At 36.9% G+C, this 24674-nt stretch overlaps 1 protein-coding gene across 2 annotated transcripts in view; it reads left to right on the plus strand.

Moving 5' to 3' along the window:
- Positions 1 to 14055, plus strand: part of FAM171B (family with sequence similarity 171 member B) — a 61778-nt gene extending 47723 nt beyond the window's left edge. For both annotated transcript variants that reach the window (XM_026492374.4, XM_044381350.3), the window contains 4 exons: positions 1006 to 1176; positions 4494 to 4610; positions 9178 to 9301; positions 9554 to 14055. In XM_026492374.4, the coding sequence (XP_026348159.1) occupies positions 1006 to 1176; positions 4494 to 4610; positions 9178 to 9301; positions 9554 to 10898 (1757 nt within the window). In that variant the 3' untranslated portion in view covers positions 10899 to 14055. The remainder of the gene's footprint in view (positions 1 to 1005; positions 1177 to 4493; positions 4611 to 9177; positions 9302 to 9553) is intronic.
- The last annotated feature ends 10619 nt before the right edge of the window (positions 14056 to 24674 follow it).

Here is a 24674-nt window from a genome sequence, read left to right on the forward strand (position 1 = left end):
CTAGATTTTAAGCTGAAGAGTCAAATTTATCCATGAAGAGCAAATAATATGTAATATACTTTAGTTAACTCTTTCTAATTATTAGTAAATTTCCTTGGGAAATCTAAAATTATCAAATTTGTAGAAAATTCATATTAAATTGTAACATCTTTAACCATATTACTTTATTCATTATAAATATTCTAGTACATTTTACGTTGGCATTGCTAATATTTAAAAACAAAACAAATGTATTTTCTACTCTTTTCGTATCAGTGATAGAGATGTAGAGGTAGCTCCTGATATTTAAGAAGGCATGTTATAAATTATATGTATAATCATACTTTAAAACCTAAGGCAAAACACTGTAACCGATTCTACTAATCTCACTTTCCCTACTTTTCAAGCTGTGAAATCTAAGGAATATTTTAATACTAATATTTAGTCTGTTTATATTCTTTCAATTATGCTATTAATGAAATGTATATCAAAGCTTATTACTTTTATCAGCTAACAATATTGCCAATTTTGTTTCATGTTTGTCAAACCTATCAAAATTTGCATTTTGAGTCAATGTTTCTTACAAAGTTAACTTTAAGGAGTATAACTGAGTCTGTTGGTCCTAGTACTTGAAACAGATGCTCTTGGGAACAGGAGAGACTGAGTTTTAGACCCATATCTGCATTGATGATGTGATATGGTAGAACCTTTATTTGGGTTGGACACTAGTGAGATTATTTTTGTTGTTTTTAGGTTTCTAAAACACTGAATTAGATCCCAGTGACCTTAAATCACATGACTCTGAAAGAATTAGATCTTTAGGCTCATACTGATTTGTCAAGTTATAGAAGTATAACCTGTATTTATATTTTAAAATTCTTTAATGAGGATCCAGTATCTATTTGATATTAAAATGGATAACGCTAGGTGAACAAAGGAATTAAATATTTTAGGCCCATACTGCTTTTATTAATATGTAACTACAACCCTGTATTTTATAATATTTTAATAAACTATCTTTTTTAGGTTTTGAAAGTCTTGAATTGACTCCTCTTGCTGCAGTATGTGTGAAAATCTATTCTGGAGGAAAAGAGTTAAAGGTGGATGGCTCTATTCAAGTTTCTCTCCCCCTTCTGCATACAAATGATGTACGTGCAGGGGATCACATACCTGCCTGGACATTTGATATGAACATAGGTATGTGAGCTACGTGAAAATACTTTTAATACTTCCCCTCTGAATGTTTGTTTTAGTGCTCTACTAAAGAGAAAACATTCAGTCAGTAACGTTACTATTTTAAGCACTTTAAAATGACTAGATTGGCCCCACTTTGATTAGTATAATACAACTGTGGGGAAAATGATGTCAATATATTACATTAAAAAATAGCATTACTTACTCACATTCCCACGCTTTTTTTTAAAGCTCTATGCCCAACATGGGGCTTAAACTCACAACCCCAAGATCAAGAGTCATGTGCTTGGGAGCCTGGGTGGCTCAGTCAGTGAAGTGTTGAGTCCCGCATGGGGCTTTCTGAAAAAAGAGTTGTGTGCTCTACTGACTGAGCCAGCTAGGCGCCCTTCCGATGCCTTTTTTATATCCCCCAAGATCTTGAATAGAAAAGTAGAAATACATTTAAAAAAAATTATTTCTATTCTTACAGGCTTTTGTTTTGATAGGCAGTATGAACTTGTATCTAAAAGGTTGGTTGAGGCAATTGAGAAATGTATGTTAATTTCATAAGAATAACATTGTGTTATTAAGGTACAGAGTGAGTATTTTCGAAAAAATCCCAAAACAAAAAAACTCAGATACCAATTTTGGTCCGTGAGGTTAGCCTCCTAAATGGATGCATGCTTGCTTCCTCTGCTTCCCTTGGTTTTGTTCTTGTGTTTCTATAAAATAAGACGGGAGTCTTTAAGTTGCCAAAAAACAAAAAAAGGGATATGATCCATAATTGTTTTGGGTGAGTCAGGATACAGAGCCTAGACAGTTTCACAGGACTCTCATCTGTTTCCTCTGTGTTAATACCTTTCTGGGATAGATTTACATGCTTCTGCCAATCTGAAGGCAAGTGCTCAAACTTCATACCTACCCAGGTTAAAGTCTAAATGGAAGGAAAGATTTTTTTCCTAGTAGCAATTGCACAAGCTCTTGGATTAACTGCAATTATAGAATGGAGTTTTTGTGCCCATCTCAGAACCAACCTTTGTGGTCTGCAAACAGAATGTACAGATTTATTTTTAAAAAATCTGTACTTTTTTTTTTTTAGGCTTAAGGTTCTGTGTTGGAGTCCCAAACTAATCATGTGGATTGAAAATAGGGAGCCATCAACCTTCAAAGGAGATTTGGAATGAGATTTCACTGTAATTAGAAGGGTAGTTAGGTGGAAAAAAAAAATCCAAACAAATGTCACTATAAAAAGTAAACAATAATATATACATGGTTTTAAGAAAGAGTGGAAACTATTTAAGTAAAAAAGATAGTTGTAAGGGAAAGAAGTCTCCTCTCAATGCAATTCTACACTCACTACTTCACTTCTGGTCACCAAATGTGTGTGTGGGGGGGTTGTTTTTCTCACACCAAGCAGTTCTCCACCAGCTGGGTGTCCTAAAATTCTGTTCTATTCAGACACTGTCTACCTGGAATTAGCATCAGATCCCACAGGTTAAGGATTTAGTCCCACAAGACTGCCCCCTGGCTCCCACGTCAGAGGCCAGTTGCAAGTCCAGTTTGTCATCCATGCTTCTGACCAACTAGCTATAAACTGGAGGTTCCCATGACCATCTCCTCAACTCCGATTATTTGCTAGAACAGCTCACAGGAAAACAGTCTACTTACTACGTTATCAGTTTTTATAAAAGGATATCCTCTCCTCTGGGTGCATCACCCTCCTAACACCTCCATGTGTTTACCAACTCTGCCTTCTAAACCCTGTAGTTCAGGGATTTTTATGGAGGCTTCATTATGTAGCCAAGATTTACTGTCATTGATCATTGGTGACTGATTATTCTTCAGCCCATCGCCCCTCTCCGGAGGAGTGTGCAGGGTGGAGCTGAAAGTTCTAATCTAATCACGTGGGTTTTCCTGGCAACCAGCCCCCCATTGGACTTTCCAAAAATCACCTCATTAACATAAAGTCAGGTGTGGTTGAAAGTGGCTTGTTATGAACAACAAGCAGCTCTCTTTACACCTTTTATCATATAGGAAACTCCAAAGATTTTAGAAGCTCTGTGCCAGGACTGGGGACTAAGACTGAGTACAACATATTGTAATCATTGGATTAAAAGCTCTAAGCCTTGGAGTCTAGTCCATTTACCAGCAGTGTGATTTTGAACAAGTCACTTATTTGGGCCTGGATTTCCTAATTTGTTGAATAAAAGAGTTGTTTTAAAACATTTCAAAGAATATCTGTGTTGAGTTCTGATTTCTGTTCATCCTGACAAAGGCCTTTGTCTCTAATGTACCTTCAGGTAACAAAATTTTTGAATGCATGTATCAGATATATAATGTTTAATTTTAATGTGACTATTTCAAAACAGTAAGTTCATCCATTTCCATCACATTTGTCTACCTTATTAAAAACAGTTTTACATGTTATAGATCTATCATTACAGTGAGTTAACAAACCAATTACAAATATACACTGAATTTTATAAAAAGCTTTGTTATGCTGAACTCTTTAAAAGATCTGGGTTTTACTGAATTCTTTGCTCTATGGATAGCATTTTATTAGATCAGATAGCATTTATTTTTTTTAAAGTAGGCTCCATGCTGGCCCAATACAGGCCTTGAACCCACGACCCTGAGATCAAGAGTAGGATGCTTGACTGACCCAGCCACCTAGGCACCAGAGGGCAGATAGCATTTTAAAAAATATTTTTAAAATTTGGTTCTTAAAAGAGCCATGCCAACAGTAATATTAAGACCAAAACATCATTTAATAAAAAAATTAATGAGGCCATAAAAGTGTTTAATCAGCATTCCAGAACAGGTGACAAATAACCACCTGATAAATTTGGATTTCACTATTCACATCCTTAAGACCTATCTCAATACGCACAACAACATTTGGAGAGTCATGATTTTCCTAAATGTGTACTTTCTTATTTATGACTTTATTTCCTTTAGTCATAACAAGCATTCAAATCATTCTATTGTACATATTATAATATGCACTATTAAATGTATTTTAAAGATTTTACTTCTTTATTTAGAGAGAGAGAACACATGTGAATGGGGGAAGAGGTAGAAGGAGAGGGAAAGAGAGAATCTCATGACCCTGAGATCATATCCTGAGCCAAAATCAAGAGTCGGACACTCAACCGACTGAGCTACCCAGGCGCCCCAATGTGCACTGTATTATGATATATATTATCTCATGATACTATATTGCAAGAATTTTCATAATCTTTGAAAGAGTCCTGCAAAGTATTTTATACATGACTATCAGCAAACTCCTATCCCCATTAAAGACATATAAACTAACTGGTGTTTTTTACTTGCCTTTTTAGGTGCTTGGGTAAATCATGGCCGGGGAACAGTCAAGGCATATAATAATCACTTAATCTGGACATATGATGCACCACATTTGGGCTACTGGATAGCAGCTCCACTTCCAGGAACTAGAGGTATTGTAAAAATGAAACAAAAGTAATTTGAAAAAATTCATAGTCAAACTGGAATTGATATTGCTGGGTCCTGATTTTATTCTAAACATTGCCACTTACCAACTGTATAATGCTGGAAAAAGCTTCTGGTCTCTTGATCTCAGCTTTAATATTTTCTCATGTGTATAAGAAAAGATTAAGCTCAGTGAACTCTAAGGTCCTTTATAGCTATGATGTCTGATAAATCTGTGAAGTATAAAAGTTTGTTCAAATCAAATGTTTACTTTTCAAGAATAAATTCCACCCACATCAGTCAGAGCCTTGGGTTGTGAGCAACAGGAACAGATCTTGGATAATTACACAAAATGTATTAGGATATAAGGAGTTCACAGGATCCCAGGAAAGGCTAAAGAACTAAATTCTAAAAGGCAGGAATCCTAGGGAACTCAGCGAGCAGGCCTATTTGACTGTCTTTGCAAGATTGTTGCTGCATATATGGCTGACTCCAACCCTTTGCAATCTTTTCCTCACACTATTCCTTCATTCTAGGGATGAGGAATTTGGCTGGCCCAGACTTGGGTCATGAGCACACTCCTGGGGTAAGGGCTGTTGAAAAACAGTGTCCCCATACAGTTTCCAAGATAAGATATGTGATACCCCAAATAAAGGTTGGCCTGACATAGGAACTGAAGGTGGACAAAAGCAGACTTGTCCACTAGGAACCATCTTTCATATTTGAGGACAAATGAATATTTTATTTTTCCTAGATTTAACATGCTATCAGATTATATATGATTTTTAGTAAGGAAATCACACATGCATCTTGAGTCGTGTAAATCTCTCAAAATACTCAAGATTTAATGGATAAAACATGCAATGTTTCTTAAAGTCTTCTAACCTGTGGTTGTATAGGCTGCTTGCACCATGGGCCTGCTCCCACTTTGTGGGCCTTTTGGGTGCTCACCAGTATCAACTCAGTTGCTTCTTGGCTTTCCCTGTTGCCAGCTTTGCTAAGTCAACTTTCCAGCCTTCGGCATCTTCTTGCTCTTTTATCTTTTCTCCTTTAACCTGTGGGTGGTTTATTTATAAAAACAAAACAAAGCAAAACTTTCAGTGTCACTTTAGTAACGTTTTGGGAGAGTGTGCAGGTTGAATACATATGTCATTCCTACATCTTTAATCATGTTTCAGAGAATTCTTTTGGTTTATTGAGGGTCTCGGCTCCCAGCTGAGAGGTGGTTGCAACCTGACTATTTCGTGCTAGTTGGGAACAGTCCCAAGAACACCGTGATCCAGGATGTGGGTGACATTTTACATATATTTCTCTGCAGCATTCAATCACCTATATTGCTGTCTATTAGTAATTTGAAGGCTCTGTTCTTTCTGAAAATGTCTTTTTTAATAGTTTAATTTTTTTCATTTTATATTGCTAACCTTTGAATTTTAAACCATACAAGGTAACAAGACTTTTTTCCCAATGAAACCCAAATTTAGTATTCCAAGAGAAGAAATATGAGCCATTAACCATTATGATCAAGGGAGATGTTCTCCCTGTTTTTGTTTGAACTTTAGTGCTTACGAGATTATTTATTCAGAAACCAGAGGGTGGTTACTTTTGTTCTTCATGATGTAAAATATCCTGCAGTCTTACCAGCTGTCTGGCCTTATTTCATTCTTGATTTGCAGCTATAATGAAATATTAATGAAAAATAACAATACTGAATACTTCAACTAAATCCAAGTTATTTCATTTCTAATAAAAATAACCTAAAGAACACTTGAGTTTTATAGAGAAATGTGCTTTACACAAAAATATACTTGAAACCAATTTATACGACTATGGATTACAAAAGTCAAATAATTTTCTAGAGTAGGTGGAAGTTTTGTTTTAGCTTGTATGTCAGAAAAGATCTGGGGTGAATCAGAGCACTAAAATAGAAGTGTGGGATTCCCATTTAGTTCGAATTAGATAGCTTCTAGTGATGCTTCCAAAAATCCACCCGCAAGCATATCACAGTCAAAAGAATACTATACGAGAAATATAGCTAGCTTGATTATAGCTCTGGTTTTGCCAGTAAATATCTGGCTGAGCCTGAAATAGGTACTTACCCACCTTAGTATTAGTTTTCTTATTTCTAAATTGTAGAAGTTGGATATGATGATCCCTAATATCCACCCCCCCCCCAATTTTAGATTGTGAGTCAAATCACATTTTGTAAAATCCAAGCTGGTCCTCTGATGGACTAGTGTCTGGTGTGCTGAAGCTACTTTACTTACAATTTGGTTAATAACAAACTATATCTCTTTTTAAAATAAATCTTAAATAGAATTCTAGAATTTCTTGGAAAATAAGTGCAAGAAATTGAAGTCGTTTTTCATAGATTTCTATAGTAGAGTTTAATAAACAAGTACTTAGGACTGTTTTTAAATATGCATTTTCAAATACATTTAAGTGAGAATATAATTTTCTCCCTTTCTCTTTTTAGGCGTGCGCGCGCGCACACACACACACATACACACGCACACACACACACGCATACTTTTTGCTATTGTCATACATATAGAATTTTGGGGAAACCCAACAGTATCAGCCTCATATTTCCAAAAGTGTGTTCCATTGGAATCCTTTGTAATGAAAAAGTGTTAGCGTTATTCTACTGTGGAACCGTATATTCATATATCCTTAGAAGTTGAATTTCACCCAGTTATTAACAAACTTTCCTCCATTGCAGCTCTGGATCCTTAATAAGAATCTGTAGACTGAACTGTTACTCTTACTTCTGTTTGAAGAAAGTTCAGATTGTGCAGTGCTATACCTGGTCGTCTATCAGAGATGATAAGCACTTTATTATCACTTACCACATACGTAGGGAAAGTGTGGCCAATACTGGAGTGCCCGCTCTTTTATAACCATGCAGCTTCATTCAGCAACAATGGTGACATACAGCTAACACTTTCTGACTGCTCATGTGCTAAGCACTAAGCGTTTTAATAAGTATTAACTTAATCCTTGTAACAACCCACATAGGTGAGATCCGACAGGTACGAACTAAGACAAAGTAATGAAACTTGCCCAAGAAATTAATGAGAGAAGTAAACAGTGATGTTGGGGTTTGAGTACGCCTCTAGAGGAAGGGCTTGTTCTACACGCAAATGAATTCCCAGGGACTTTTTCTAAAGGAGCAAAAGGGTCAGGTGGTGATGGGGGGTGGGGGTGTCTGAAGGTTAAGGTAGCAACAGATACCTTCTTCCCTTTTGTAAACAGTGTTTTTATACTGCATCCTCACTGTATCAGGCTTTCTACATGGAATCTCCTGAATGGAGGGGGTGGGAGTTTTCTGTTCCTCCCCCAAATGGGTGAGGGTGGGAGAAAGGTATGTATTTAAAGAAAATTAAATAACAAGTTTCTCTTAAGAAAGAAATAGTGAGACTAGGATTCTAATTGAGGCACACTAGATCCGAAGTTTGTATGCATAACCAGAGTACTGATTCTCCAAAACCTTTACTACTATCATTATTATTACTTTATTTTTTTATCAAATTAGATGATGCAAAAGTTAAAGGATCTAAAGACCCTGTGATGCCCAGTCTTTTATTCTGGACATTTCTCATGGTAGAGTTTGCCAGAAAACCAGTTGTCTCATCCCTTATCATCCCGAATACATATTAGACTCTAGTTGATAATGATCAGTAGACTTGTTACAAAGTGCAGTCTTAGTGATAGTAAAACAGGTTACCTCAACATTAGTTGCATTTATTTTCATGCAGAATCTCCATAGCCTATAACCGAGCATCCCAGGGCATTAATCCACTTTTACTGCAGCTAAGCTGCTTACAACAGCAGTGTATCTATGTGTTCTCATACAGGAAGATAGTGGGTCATTTGTGCCTCTGCATGGCATCTTCTTAATCTAGAGGTCAGGCTGAAAGAGTTGCAACTTTGAATCCTTCAAGTCCCCCAATTTTTGGATTCTTTCTAGAAAACCCGTCATACCTACTTACCTTGGCAAACTCTTTTTTGAATTTATCTTTAAAAAAATTTTTTTTAAATGGAACACAGCTAACAAGTCAACCCTCACTACCAACATTCTATCCCCAAACCTCTGGGCACAGAAATATTTTCTCCTAGTTTATTCCATCAAATATTTTGCTACCATACAACTTGGGTCAGTTTTACTGCCTCCTGAAGCAAATTTCCTCAATGTCTGGCCTGGAAGCCACTGTCATGACTGTTGGGCTTGGCTTGGTTCAGTTCAACATTTGTTCTCATTCCAGAATATAGGCTGAAGGAAGAGCAACACTTTGGTATACACTGTTCATATATTAGAGGATCTTAGCAAGAGGGCAGGGCCATATCATGCAGCCTCATTTAAGGTGTTCACATTTCATTGAGCAGAACAAGTCAACTGATAAAGCCCGAAGTGTAGGGAACATATGCTGCACCCCCTGGGAAGCCTGCCATTGAGACGGGAACGACCAAATACAACTGTGTACACATACTTAATCTGCCTTCCCCAGACTAGGACGTGGTTGAAAATTTGATCTAAAATAATGTATTTTCTCTGTTTGTTTATATTGAACCATTTAGGTTCAGGTATAAACGGAGACTCAAGGGACATAACTGCCTACCACACAGTGTTTCTCACAGCCATATTAGGAGGCACAATAGTCATTGTCATTGGATTTTTTGCCGTACTTCTTTGTTATTGCAGGTAAGACAAATATTAATATGTATAAACACAGAAAACTATCATTATAGTGTCATGTCAGTGTGTTCTAGGTGTTACAAAGTTTCTTTATAAAAATAAGTAATTTGATCTTTACAATATGTAGAGTAAAATAAAAGTGGATATACTCTAACAGTAGAATTTCATATATAATACATATATCATGGGAGAGTTCTTTTTTTATGACTCTTCTAGATCATAAGTTTTAAACACTTTTTGCCATCTCTTCTACTCTAGGGATAAGTGTGGTACTCCGCAGAAAAGAGAAAGAAATATCACTAAACTTGAAGTCCTCAAGAGAGACCAGACAACTTCAACAACACACATAAATCATATCAGTTCAGTCAAAGTGGCATTAAAAGCTGAGGACAAATCACAGTTATTTAATGCCAAAAACTCCTCATATAGCCCTCAGAAAAAGGAGCCATCAAAGGCAGAAGCAGAAGAAAGAGTTTCCATGGTAAAAACTCGGGACAATTTTAAAATCTACAATGAAGATGTTCCATTTCTATCAGCCAATCAGAGCAATTACTCAAGAAACCCAACACAGTCTTTGGAGACCAATGTAGGGTCCAAACAACCTAAACATATTAACAACAATCTATCTTCATCTCTAGCTGATGCACAAGAGGAAAAGAGATACCTCACAGGTAATGAAGAGGTGTATGGACATTCCCACATTCCTGAACAGCTTATGCATATCTACAGCCAACCCATTGCCATCCTTCAAACATCTGACCTTTTCTCCACTCCAGAGCAGTTACATACTGCTAAGTCAGCTACTTTGCCAAGAAAGGGACAGTTAGTCTATGGCCAATTGATGGAACCAGTAAGTAGAGAGAACTTTACACAGACACTGCCCAAAATGCCAGTGCATTCTCATGCACAGCCCCCAGATGCCAGAGAAGAGAATATCCCACTTGAAGGTCAACAGAGCTTGCCATCCCAAACTTCAGATTGGAGCCGGTATTCAAACAGCTTACTAGAATCTGTTTCTGTTCCTGGAACACTAAATGAAGCTGTTGTAATGACTCCCTTTTCATCAGAGCTTCAAGGAATTTCAGAGCAGACACTCCTGGAGCTGTCCAAAGGAAAGCCTTCCCCCCATCCCAGAGCATGGTTTGTGTCTCTTGATGGAAAACCAGTCGCACAAGTGAGACATTCCTTTATAGACCTGAAAAAGGGCAAGAGAGCCCAGAGCAATGACACGAGTTTGGACTCTGGGGTAGACATGAATGAGCACCACTCAAGCAGAAAACTCGAGAGGGAGAAAACTTTCATCAAAAGCATGCATCAACCTAAGATCCTCTACTTAGAAGATTTAGACCTGAGCAGTAGTGAGAGTGGAACCACTGTCTGCTCCCCTGAGGACCCAGCTTTAAGGCACATCCTAGATGGAGGGAGTGGAGCTATCATGGAACACCCTGGGGAAGAGTCTCCAGGAAGAAAAAGCACTGCTGAAGATTTTGAAGCCAATATATCCCCCACTAAAAAAAGGGGCAGACCACCACTAGCCAAAAAAGATAGCAAGACTAATATCTGGAAGAAGCGAGAGGAACGCCCCCTGATTCCCATAAATTAACATTGAGGGTGGTTGTGTCTCTGCTGTCTCGTGCTGTTTATTCTTGCTTCTTGTAAATTGCTTAAGAACTTTTTAAGAAGTGGAGACTGAGCAATCTCATGGTCCCTGGACATGTCTCAAGCAGAGTAAATAGTAAAATGGCAATTCACTAACGAAAGAGAAAGATACCAAGAAATGCTTTTTCTGGCCTATTCTTTTCATTTATTTTCAGGTGATGTATCCAAGAGCTCAAAATGTAAAATAGCTTCAAGATGTTAGTTATCTGAAAATGTTGCTCAATCAGCCAATTTAGCCCTCTCTTAAGAATAACAGTGAAATGTGTACTCCTAAAGTTGCTTTCAAAAATCTTGCCTCTGATTTGATGCCTGCCCTTGTCAAACATTTAGAAATGAAACTGTATTCTTTGGGCATCATAGTCTTGTGAAATAGTAATATTATGTTCTCTGCCTATAGGTGAAAATAACGATAAATGTTTTCAATTGATGTTGCTCTAGAATTTTAAAGGCCAAACAATATTTCTTTTTTTGCAATAAACGATATGTGTACTGTATCAACCCCAAAAGAAATCTTACTCATTTAAGATGGGCAAAAAGCTACTTGGTTGTTAGAGAGGGAAACAGCAGCTCTTTGGCTGCTTTTGGATATAACTTCACAGAATAAATGGTAAGGTGTTAACCTGTTATTTAGAAATCTGAAAAATGAATGCTCTGATACTTTCATTTTTATTTTAAATTTTCTCTTTTCCCTGCTTCTATAGTGAAATGAGCTTAGCTGTCAAGGAAAACTTTTATCAATTTGAAAATAAAACCCATATCTTTAGTTTAAGACTCACTGATACATGTAGGCTAAAATCAGCTTTAAGATATTTTTTCTATCCCCCCCCAATTAATTCACTTTAAATTTGATTTAAAAATTAATATTTAGGTGTTCATAAGAAACTTTCAGTTTATTAAAAAATATGTGAAGCTAAAGGAAATAAACATTTCATTTTTTTTTGAAATGTTGATAAGCAGGAAGATAAATTCTATTTCCCCAAGACTCAAAAATACCTTCAGAATATTAGGGTATATATCCAGATGTTTTTCTCTTGACATTCATAAAAGATGTAGAAAACGTTTCAATTTAATGGAGAAATAAAAGTTTTTTTAAATCACTCATAGCATTTGCAACATTTTTTTCTAGTTTTGGAAGTAATATATCCATGCGCTTTTCCATCATCGCAAAGTATTCAGTATGAACGCATTCAACAGCTGTTTTTAATTATAATTGTCTTCAACTCTGAATTATCATTCATATGTCCTAAAAATAAAGCTCTTAGTTAATTAAAATCAACTCATCCCATTTTTCTTAAAATTTCCATGAAGGCAAATGTCTGAAGCAGCTTCCCCTTTCCCTTGGGGGCAAAGTAAAACTAAATTATTTCTCATCCTCTTCTATTCAACATGGGAGCAACATAGAGACCCAAGGCACATAAACGATTTGAAAGAAGCAAAATTAGCCATATTAGCTTTAGTCAAATTATAGATGGATAGTCAATGAAAGACAACCATTTTATCCCCCCCAAGATCGTAGACTTCAGCCAATTTTTTCCTATAACACTTAACCTGTCCGATAACACGCCTTTCTGTATTAACCCAAAGAACTTAAAAAGCTAGGCAAAAGTTTGCCATATTTTACCCAATCCATAGGAGAGAGAAATATTTGGGGTAATACCTAGGTCTAGTTTTTTGAGTAGGAGGTTTCTTCTTGGTCTGCAGAAAGATGCATTACAAGTGGCATAAGTGAAAATGACTTGGAAAAGGTTACAGAGTTAGTGCTCTGCTGAAGTGCCTTTGATAGAGACTTGCTTTATTGGAAGGATACGCTAACATCTTTCTTTAATGTGATTTTCTTTCCGTTAGCCAAATTAAACAGATGTGCAGTTTTTGTTAATTAAAAAATATAGACCTAGTGTTTCACGTTGGAACAATGAATTTTGCATGCAAGTAGTATTTCTCTTGTGTTTTTTTGAATCCAGTTTATATTGATAAATTACGTTGGAATGAAGTTAGAGACTATATAGTAAAATGTTGCACTTCGATATTTAAGTTTATATTTTCCCCACCTTTAAATAAAAATGTTTCATCTTTTAGCTTGGTAATGGAATACACATGTTGATGTAAGGGTATATCATTCAAATATGCCCCTTATTCATTCTTATGTAAAGGAAATGAGATGTATCCCCAGGGGCTTTTCTAGAAATACTTTTTTTTGGTTTCAGAATAAAATATTTTTTTTATACACTGCACATTCTGTTCTCAATGGGGTAAGTATAGGCAATTTACCTTTTCTAATGATCAAAAATGTGTAACTTCTCGTTTGTGAGTAGTTCACAAATTTCCTGTTAAAAAGCTGAAGCCATCTACTTTTTCTTAACCCAATAATTACCCTACAATATTCACAACTTTCTTAAATTTTTAAATTGAAAACCAACAGTTTTTTGCAAACGAAACTCTTTGAGAATTTTGATCACAAATTGTTAACATTTGTGGATCCTTTGTATATACTTTGGATATATCTTAAAAGCAAAATTATCCCTCAATTAACTGATGGATTCGTTTACTAAAGCACAGCTGTATGTATTTTTGAATACATATTATGATCTTGAGACTTTATAAAGTCAATTTTTATGACATTTATGCAGTTGTACAGGGTTTATGCCCTTTTATAATATGCAGTATACCACGAAGGTCACAAATGTTGAGGAATAAAAGCACTTCTTTGCTTTGGCAATCATTTTCAGATCACTTTCTGTGTTTGAATCCTCTGATATCAATACATATAGAGTATTAGGAATCTGTAGGTCAAATAATGTCCCTCAAAACTTCCCAGAAAGGTGAAGCTCAAAGTCTGTATTCATTTATAGTGAAAGAGCTTCTCATTTACCCATGTATTTGGCACTGTAAAGAATTTGACCATGTTAATTTCCATCTCAGACCTTAAGTTGACATATTGCCCTCTTGTTTCTAAGTATTTCTATCTTTTGTATTTCAACAGAGGAATCTCACATTTCACTGTATTTATTGCCATTATTAGTATATTTACTGCTGAAAACTGTAACAATCTGAAGATTTGTAAAATGTTAAACATAGTTCATTAAAGATAATAAATCTAAAAATGTACTTGATGCATTTTTTTAAAAAATTTACTTAATTTAGAGAGGGGGGAGGGGCACAGGGAGAAGGAGAGAAAAATCCCAGGCAGATTCCATGCTGAGCATGGAGCCTGACCCAGGTCTCAATGCCACAACCCTGAGATGACAACCTGAGCGGAAACCAAGAGCTGGATGCTCAACCAATTCCACCACCCAGGCATCCCCTTTATGTATTCTTTAATTTTGGGTAAGCTACAAAACATTCCTCCCTAAACTGTCATGTAATCTAGTAAATATTCAATTATTACTTTTTCCATTATTATACTCCCTGTGGCAAAATAAATATATTTGAATACCCTTTGTTTATATAATGAACTTGAATTCTTTGTATTTCATGTTCTCCAAAGTTCATGTTTTTACTATTAAAGGTGAGTACAAATTATTTTTCCATTCAATGAGAAGACTTGTTAAGATAATGTGATAGAATGTAAAATAAAATTGCAGTACCCAAAATACCTAAGTGAGAAAATGATACAACATCCCCTCCCTCTCCACTTAAAAAAATTATTTGGACTTTAAACGTAAGACAATATAATGACACAAAGGCTATTCACACTTAGGGTGTTAGATCTCCCTCAAGAGCCCTTCTGCTCATCTAACTGAACCATACTCAAGTTCAGGCAGTTTGTATTTTGGGGTTTTAGAATATCTTTTATTTATTTATTTAAATTTTATTTTATTTATTTATTATTCTTTAAGTAGACTCCATGCCCAGTGTGGAGCCCAACACGGGGCTTGAACTCACAACCCTGAGATCAAGACCTGAGCTGAGATCAAGAGTCAGATGCTTAACCGACTGAGCCATCCAGGTGCCCCTGTTTTTTTTTTTAAGTAATCTCCACACCCAACATGAGGCTTTAACTTAAAACCCTGAGATCAAGAGTTGCATGCTGTAATGACTGAGCCAGCCAGGTACCCCTAGAATATCTTTTAGAATCATTACCTTGGCTGCCATGTTTTCGGACATTTTGTGTAACATAAATTAATACAGTAGTAGAAATACATTTGGTTAGTTTTAATGGGAATGGGGCTCTGAATCCACTTACAAACACAGTGCAGATTATGACCTCAGCACTGCTGTTTGACATAGACACTCCCATTTGGATCCCTGTAGAGTGTAACCCAGGCTGTGGCTATCTTTGTTCCAGGGCCTGGTCTCCCACTGGGATAGTCTAGAGTCTTGACAAATATTCTGGAGTTGTTATGCAGGACCCAAGCTAAGCTCACACGGAACTGATTGTAATAGAAAATAGATTTCATAAATCACAATCAGAAGCATAGCTGCCAAACAGATGATGTTCATGAACTAGTCATCACATTCTCATCTCAGAAGGGAAATTAATATGGGATGCCTAATATATAAGAACTATAGAAAAGGTAGTTGGATGGAGTTAGATTTTTTAATGAATTTATCATAAGTGATTCACCTATCAGTACTTGATACTTGTGACAGTTAATTAAGGATCTTTCCCTAAACTACATGCGTTGATATGGTACCAGTTAAAACTATACCACAGTGTCACTTTGACTAGACTTCTTAAAATCACTTTGTGGCCTTTTTATAGGTAGATTTTCTATTATGGTTTATAGGGAGATAGATTAATTCTATCAGTAAGCTCTCTCTGAAGCAATTGTGGGATTAATTTCTTTTGAGAACTCTGTTCTATTGTCTTAGATTTGGATTTGTTTGCTCTATCAAAATAAATTCTTTCCTGGGGCGCCTGGGTGGCGCAGTAGTTAAGCGGCTGCCTTCAGCTCAGGGCGTGATCCCGGCGTTCTGGGATCGAGCCCCACATCAGGCTCCTCCGCTGGGAGCCTGCTTCTTCCTCTCCCACTCCCCCTGCTTGTGTTCCCTCTCTCACTGGCTGTCTCTGTCACATAAATAAAATAAAATCTTAAAAAATAAATAAATAAATAAATAAATAAATAAATAAATAAATTCTTTCCTTGACTTTCTTATCTTTTCCTTTATTTTGAGCCTTTTTTTTTTGGGGGGGGGAGTCTGTGGACTTCTGGCCAACTGGGATTTTTTTTTTTTAATAAAAACATTTTCAGAGTTTGACTAGAAAAAATCACATTGATTATAATCAATTTATAATATTAAATACCAAAAAGGTAATAAAATCAATTGCAAATGATGGAAAAACATTTTCATTAAAATATATATATATGGCAAATTTCTCAGGAAGAAAATTGTGAAAACCATTTTCTTTCTAAATTAGATAAGCCTAGAGACCACATTTTAAAATTGCCTGGATTTATCAAAACTGTAGTCACACTTCCTTCCACCTTGTTAGCTGTAGTAGATAAAGACCTACCTGCTTCTGTTGGGAAAGTTTACATGTTGAGAACTATATGATTTTTTCTCCCTTCAAGACAAAACCTTTCTTGAATTTTACATTTCCTAGTTTTCAAACCTATACTTATTATGGTTGTAAATAATATACCACAGTCCTGTAGGGATACCCAATTTCCCACATGATTTAGCTTTTTTTTTTTTTTTTTTTTTGGTCTGTACTTCAGGTTGACTAGAAGTTTCATAATTCATATGTTGACTGATTCTAATCCTTATAGACCTTATTAAAACACTAGACTAACTGCAGACAGTCTGATTCAAAACAAACCAGATAATTACATTCCCAGGAGTCTAAGGGCTTATTACACACTTGAACAGCTTAGTTAAAAACCTTTCCTAAATACAATACTGAAAAGCATAATTGTGGCTATTAAGCAACATGGAGTAAATAGTGCAAAATAATTTTTATTTTATATATTTCTGTCTAGAAAAACAGATTTTTGTTTTACATAGAAAGTATTTTTAAAAAGTATATTTATTTAGCTTAAATTTACCCCTAATATCCAGCTTTCTGTAATAAATAGTATTTCAAAACCCTGATTTCTAACTTAGATAACTTCTGAAAGATCTGTGTTCATTAGATACAGAAACATTTAATTATTAACATGTACTTTTACAGATATTTTATTGTTACTATATTTTTCCACTTAGTGTTCATTATTGATTATTGGGGTAACTGGGTGACTGGGGGAGATCAGTCTTTTTCTTTTAGATATTCTGAATTATAAGGATTGGTGGGGCATCTAGATTTCTCACGCACCTCCCTTACATGGCTGATGGAAAACTTAAATAAGGTGGTATAGAGGAAAAACACAGGCTAGGCAAATATTAGTTACTGTTTTTTGACACTACATTTGATGAATTTAAATTATAAGGAGTTGCTTTTATGGCTCAACCTTGTTAACCAAGGTTATCTCCATTTAAGAACTCGTGATCATCACTGCAAACTAACTGGCATTTGAAGGCTACATTTTGACAACTGAGTTCTTACAGCCATTATTGTTGTGCTTTTTCATCAGGATCATTAGGTACTGGGAAAAAAAGAGGACCTATAAAATTAGGGAGGAGGGGAATCCAAGACGGTGGTGTACGAAGACCCTGAACTTACCTCCTCCCAGGAACACAACAGACTTATAGCTACATATAGAATAATTTTCCTCTGAAAGGGAGGAACTAGAGAATTAGATGAACAATGTATTCACAACAATTTAATATATTAACAACAAAAGACAAGAGATGCACTGAGAAGAATAGAAAAAGCAAAGATATGACCTTTCTCTGGACCCCACTGCTGACGTGGTGACCCCACAATTGGGAAGGATTCCCAAAATATGAGACTCTCTTTTGAGGAGTGAAGGGACTATTCCCCACACTAGGCAACCCAACCCTTTGAGCTGGCACTGGAAAGATGAGCTCCCAAAATGTCTGGTATTGAAAATCTGGGCAATAAAAATCAGGAGACTCATAGAACTATAAGGTACAGAAATCCCGCTATTATAGGGCTTGTGCACAAACTCCTTTGCCCTGAGATCCAGCACAAAAGCAACAGATTGAAAAGTATCTAAGCCATAAGCAAAGGAGACCCACTTACTAATTTTAAAGCAGTTACTGGCAAGACAGGAACCTTCAGGGACTTTATTCAGGGACAGGACAAATCACTAGTTGGGAAAATTGGACAGCCACATGCAGAAGAATGAAACTGGACCATTTCATTACACCATACACAAAAATAGACTCCAAATGGATGAAAGACCTAAATGTGAGACAGGAATCCATCAAAATCCTAGAGAACAGAGGCAGCAACCTCTGTCACCTCAGCTGCAGCAACTTCTTGCTAGACATGTCTCCAAAGGCAAGGGAAACAAAGGCAAAAATGACCTATTGGGATCAAGATAAAAAGCTTTTTGCACAGCAAAGGAAATAGTCGACAAAACCAAAAGACAACTGACAGAATGGGAGAAGATACTTGCAAATGATATATCAGATAAAGGGTAGTATCTAAACTCCATAAAGAACTTATCAAACACCCAAAGAACAAATAATCCTATCAAGAAATGGACAGAAGACAGGAACAGACTTTTCTCCAAAGACGACATTCAAATGGCCAACAGACACATGAAAAAGTGCTCAACATCACATGGCATCAGGGAAATACAAATCGAAACCACAGTGAGATACCACCTCGCATAGGTCAGAATGGCTAAAATTAACAAACCAGGAAACGACAGATGTTGGTGAGGATGCGGAGAAAGGGGAACCCTCCTATGCTGTTGGTGGGAATACAAGCTGGTGCAGGCACCCTGGAAAACAGTATGGAAGTTCCCCAAAAAGGTGAATATAGAGCTACCCTACAACCTAGCAATTGCACTACTATGTATCTACCCCAAAGATACAAATGTAATGATCCAAAGAGGCACCTGCACCCCAATGTTTATAGCAGCAATGTCCACAATAGTCGAACTATGAAAAGAGCCCGGATGCCACTGGACAGATGAATGGATAAAGAAGTTGTGGTATATATACACGATGGAATATTATGCAGCCATCAAGAAATGAAATCTTGCCATTTGCAACCACGTGGATGGAACTGGAGGGTATTATGCTAAGTGAAATAAGTCAGAGAAAGACAATTATCATGTGATCTCACCGATATGTGGAATTTAAGAAACAGGGCAGAGGATCATAGGGAAAGAGAGGAAAAAATGAAACAAGATTAAACCAGAGAGTGAGACAAACCATAAGAGACTCTTAATCTTGAGAAACAAAATGAGGGTTGCTAGCAGGGAGGGGGATGGGAGATGGGGTGGTTGGTGACAGACACTGGGGAGGGTATGTGTTGTGGTGAGCGCTGGGTGTTGTGTAAGACTGATGAATCATGGACCTGTACTCCTGAAACAAATAATACATTATAAGTTAAATAAATAAATAAAGGCTAAGGGAGGTTAGCTATTTTGCCTAATATGTATAGATAGAGAAACAGGCAAAATGGGGAGACATAGGAATGTGTTCCAAACCAAAGAACATGACAAATCCCCAGAAAAAGGCCTTAATGAATTGGAGCTAAGTAACCTATGTAATAAAGAATTCAAACTGTTGGAACGTTCCAGGTCCAAGGGGTTGGTGAGCCATGGTTTACATTCCCCCTCCATCTTTTTTTTTTTTTTTAAAGATTTGAATTATTTATTTGAGAGAGAGAAAGAGCACAAGCAGAGTGAGGGGCAGAGGGACAAGCAGACTCCCTGCTGAGCAGGGAGCCCAACGTGAGGCTCGATCCGAGGACCCTGAGATCATGACCTGAGCTGAAGGCAGACGCTTAACTGACTGAGCCACCCAGGTGTCCCTACATTCCCCCTCCATCTTGATAGCACAGATGAGAGTCATAGCTGGCCTGCCGCCTCAGTGAGCTCTGTGCCCCCAGCCCACTCCAACCTTGATGCCCTGGGCTACAGGAAAACAAAAGCCATGGTTTAAAAGAACAACTAGAACATAAAGGAACTAACCCTAGAACCCTCCCAAAAGGAAAGGGAGCTGCTGGAACTCTTTCCAGGTTGGAGGGCTGGCAAACACCACAGTTTACATTCCTTCTCTTCCTTAATAGCATGGAAAGAAGCAGGGTCCAGGTGCTCTGGCTGGTCAGTGCTCACTACAGTTCCAGCCATCTTGCCAAGATGATACAGGGGCAAAGCACCCTGGAATGCTCCAGGCCCACCCCACTTTGGCTCCTAGGGCACTCCCAGTGCAGAGTGCTCTGAGATCTCCTAGCTCATGCCTGCTTCAGATCTAGCTACCTGCCAGGGTGCTTCTTGCATCGATCACCCCAGAAACCACAGCCAGGGCCCTCCTCTATTCCAACTGTCCCACCAGGGCACACCCTGTATGGACCACTTTGGGATACCCTGGTCTGCACTCCACTTTGGCTCTAGCTGCTGTGCCAACACACCCCCAGCACAGAGCATCCTAGGATACTCTGTCTTGCCCTACCAACTTAAGCTACAGCTGTCTTGCCAGAGTGTTCCCTGCACAGGGCACCTAAGGACCTCCTGGCTGGTGCCTCACCTAGGCTCCAGCTACCCTACTAGAGCAATCCCTGCACAGAGCACTCTGTGCCACCCCACCCCAGCCTGCACCCCAGCTTGGCTCCAGCCTCTCTGCCGGGATACCCTGTGTGGAGCACCCCAGACCCTCTGGCTTGCACCCAATTCAGCTTTAGCTGTCCTGACAGGGCATTCTCTATGTGAAGAGCCCCAGGACCACCTGAGACATGTCTACTTCAGCTCCAGCCATCCCACCAGGGCAGCCCCAGCATGAAGTGCTTTGAGACCCCAGTCCACACCAGCCACAGTTCCAGCCAGCCAGCCAAAATCACCAGGCACGCATAATAGGCACAGGAGATGACTATCCAGAAAACCATTCCTTCAGGTTTAGAAGTAGCTGTTTTACTTAATTCATAGAAACAACATAGAGAGTCAAGCAAAATGATACAGGAATATGCTACAAATGAAAGAATAAGATAAAAGGTCATAAAAGTAACTAAATGAAAGGGAGATAAGAAATATGCCTGATAAATAGTTTAAAGTAATGATCATAACTATGCTTACTGGACTGGAGAGACGACTGGAAGAATTCATTAAGAATTTCAACAAAGAGAAAATACAAAAAAGAAGCAATCAGAGTTGAAGAACACAACTGAAATGAAAACAAAACACTAGAGGGAATCAACAATAGATTAGCAGATGCAGAAAAATAGATCAGCTATCTGAAAAGCAGGATAATAGAAAGCACTCAAGATGAATAGCAAAAAGAAAAAAAGAAAGTAAGAGATTTTAAAAATGAGGACAGGTTAAGGGATCTCTTGGACAACATTAAGCAAACAAACATTCTCATTATATGGTCTCAGAAAAAAAGAGAAAGAAGCAGAAAACTTATTTGAAAAAATAATAACTGAAAACTTCTCTAACCTGGGGAAGGAAACAGAAATCCAGGTTCAGGAAGCAAACAGAGTTCCAAACAAGATGAACCCAAGGAGGTCCACACCATGACACATAATTAAAAAGCAAAGATTAAAGATAAAGAGAACTTTAAAAGCAGCAAGAAAGAAGCAAAATTTTATGTATTAGGGGAAACCCTATAAGGCTATCACCTGATTTTTCTGCAGAAACTTTACAGGCCAGAAGGGAGTAGCATGATACATTCAAAGTGCTAAAAGAAAAAAACCCTACAACCAAGAATATCCTACCTAGCAAGATTGTCATTCAAAATGGAAGGATAAATAATTTCACAAACAAAATTTAAAGGAGGTCATCACCACCAAACAAGTCTTATAAGAAATGTTAAAAGGACTGCCTTAAGTGGAGAAGAAAAAACCATAATTCAAAGAAAATTATGAATAAAATGATGTAAAATATGACAACATATACATAAAACATGGAGAAGGGAGTAAAAAAGTTTAAGAATGTGCTCAAATGGGGGCACCTGGGTGGCCCAGTTGGTTAAGTGGCTGACTCTTGGTTTCAGCTCAAGTCATAATCTCAGGGTTTTGAGAGTGAGCCCCCTGTCAGGCTCCTGCTCAGTGAGGAGTCTGTTTGAGATTCTCTTCCTCTCCCTCTGCCCCTCCCCCTGCTTGTGTGCACTCTCTCTCTCTCTCTCTCTTTCTCTCTCTAAAATAGGTAAATAAAACTTGAAAAAAGAATGTGCTCAAACATAAGTGGTCATAATATAGACTTAATATAGACCATTATATACTTAGGATGCTACATATGAATTTCACGGTAACCACAAACCCAAAACCTATAATAAATACACAAAAAGTGAAAAGAAAAAAGCCAAACATAACACTACAGAAAATCATAGATTACAAGGAAAGGGAGCAAGAGAAGAAAGGAACAGTGAACTACAAAAACAACCAGAAAACAAAATTTAAAAACGGCAATAAATATATACCTATCAGTAATCAGTAAACGATCCAAGTACTCCAATCAAAAGGCATAGGGTGGTGAATGAATAAATAAAGAAGACCCATCTATATGCTGACTACAAGAAACTCACTTTAAACTCAGACTGAAAGTAAAAGGATGAAAAATGAGACTTTAAAGCAAAGACTATAATAAGAGAAAAAGAAGGGCATTACATAATGATAAAGGAATCAATTCAACAAGAGGATATAATTATAAATATCTATGCACCCCAAATGGAGCACCTACACACATAAAGCAAATATTAACAGACATAAAGGAAGAAATTGACAGTTATACAATAATTGGGGACTTTAACACCCCACTTACATCAATGGATATTATCCAGGAAGAAAATCAACAAGAAAACAGGGTCTTTGAACACCCCATTAGACTAGATGGACTTAACATATATATATTGAACATTCCATTCAAAAACAACAGAATATACATTCCTGTCAAGTGCACATGAAACATTCTCTAGCACCGATCACATCAGGCCACAAAAACAATTCTCAATAAATTTAAGAAAACTGAAATCATATCACATATCTTTTCAAACTGCAACATTATGTTTTTTTAGATTTTTTTTTTTTAAAGATTTTATTTATTTATGTGACAGAGAGACAGCCAGCGAGAGAGGGAACATAGCAGTGGAGTGGGAGAGGAAGAAGCAGGCTCCCAGCGGAGAAGCCCGATGTGGGACTCGATCCCGGAACGCCGGGATCACGCCCTGAGCCGAAGGCAGACGCTTAACGACTGCACTACCCAGGCGCCCCTAAACTGCAACATTATGAAATCAGAAGTCATTCATAAGAAAAAAGACTGGCAAAAACACAAACACATGGAGGATAAACAACATGCTACTAAATAACCAATGGGTCAATGAAGAAATCAAAGAGGAAATTAAAACAATACATAGAAATGAATGAAAATGAAAATAGTCCAAACTCCTTAGAATGCAGTGAAAGCAGTTCTAAGAGGGAAATTTACAGTGACATATGTGTACCTTAAGAAAAAAAGAAAAATCTCAAACAATCTAACCTTACACCTAAAGGAACTAGAAAAAGAAGAACAAACAAAACCCAGGGTGAGTAGAGGGAAGAAAATAATAAATATCAGAGCAGAAATAAGTGAAATAGAGACAAAAAAGAAAAATCAATGAAACCAAGAGCTGGTTCTTTGAAAAGATAAACAAAACTGACAAACTTTTAGCTAGTCTCATCAAGAAAAAATGCAAAAGGACCCAAATTAATGAGGAGAAATTACAACTGATACTACAGAAATACAAATGAGAAATACTATAAATAATTATATGCTAACAAATTAGACAATCTAGAAGAAATGGATAAATTCCTAGAAACACACAATCTTCAAAGAGTGAATCATGAAGAAATAGAAAATCTGAACAGACTGACTACTAGTAACAGAATTGAAACGGTAATCAAAACTTCCCCAAAACAAATGTCCAGGTCCCGGCAACTTCACAGGTGAATTCTATAAAACATTTAAAGAAGAGTTAATACCTATACTCCTTAAATTATTCTAAAAATTGAAGAGAAAGGAATGCTACCAAATTCATTCTACAAGGCCATTGTTACACAGTTATTAAAACCAAAGACATTACAAAAAAAGAAAATGACAGGCCAATATTTCTGATAAACATAAATACAAAATCCTCAACAAAACATTAAAAACATGATGAAGTGGGATTCATTTCAGGGATGCAAGGATGGTTTAATATCACAAATCAATCAACACAATACACCACATAACACATTGAAGAATAAAAGTCATATGATCATTTCCGTAGACGCAGAAAAAACATTTGACAAAATTCAACGTCCACTTATGATAAAAACTCAACAAAGAGGACTGAAAGAGAATATACCTCAACATAACGAAGTCTGTATAGGACAAAACCACAGCTAATAATCATATTCAATGGTGAGAATCTGAAAGCTTTTCCTCTAAGAACAAGAACAAGACAAGGATGCCCACTCTTACCACTTTTATTCAACACAGTATTGGAAATCCTAGGCAGAGCAATTAGGCAAAAAAACCAAAACTAAAACCAAACCAAACCCCAAAAAGCCCAAACAACGAAAAACAAAACAAAACAAAACAAGTCATCCAAATTGAAAAAAGTAGTAAAGCTTCCACTATTTGCAGATAAAATGATAGTATATATAGAAAACCGTAAAGACTCCATCATAAAACTGTTAGAATCAATAGGTCACAAAACTTGCAGGATATAAAAATAATACATAGATATG

The sequence above is a fragment of the Ursus arctos genome, unplaced genomic scaffold, assembly GCF_023065955.2.
Source record: "Ursus arctos isolate Adak ecotype North America unplaced genomic scaffold, UrsArc2.0 scaffold_1, whole genome shotgun sequence".
In the NCBI taxonomy this organism is placed as follows: Eukaryota; Metazoa; Chordata; class Mammalia; order Carnivora; family Ursidae; genus Ursus; species Ursus arctos.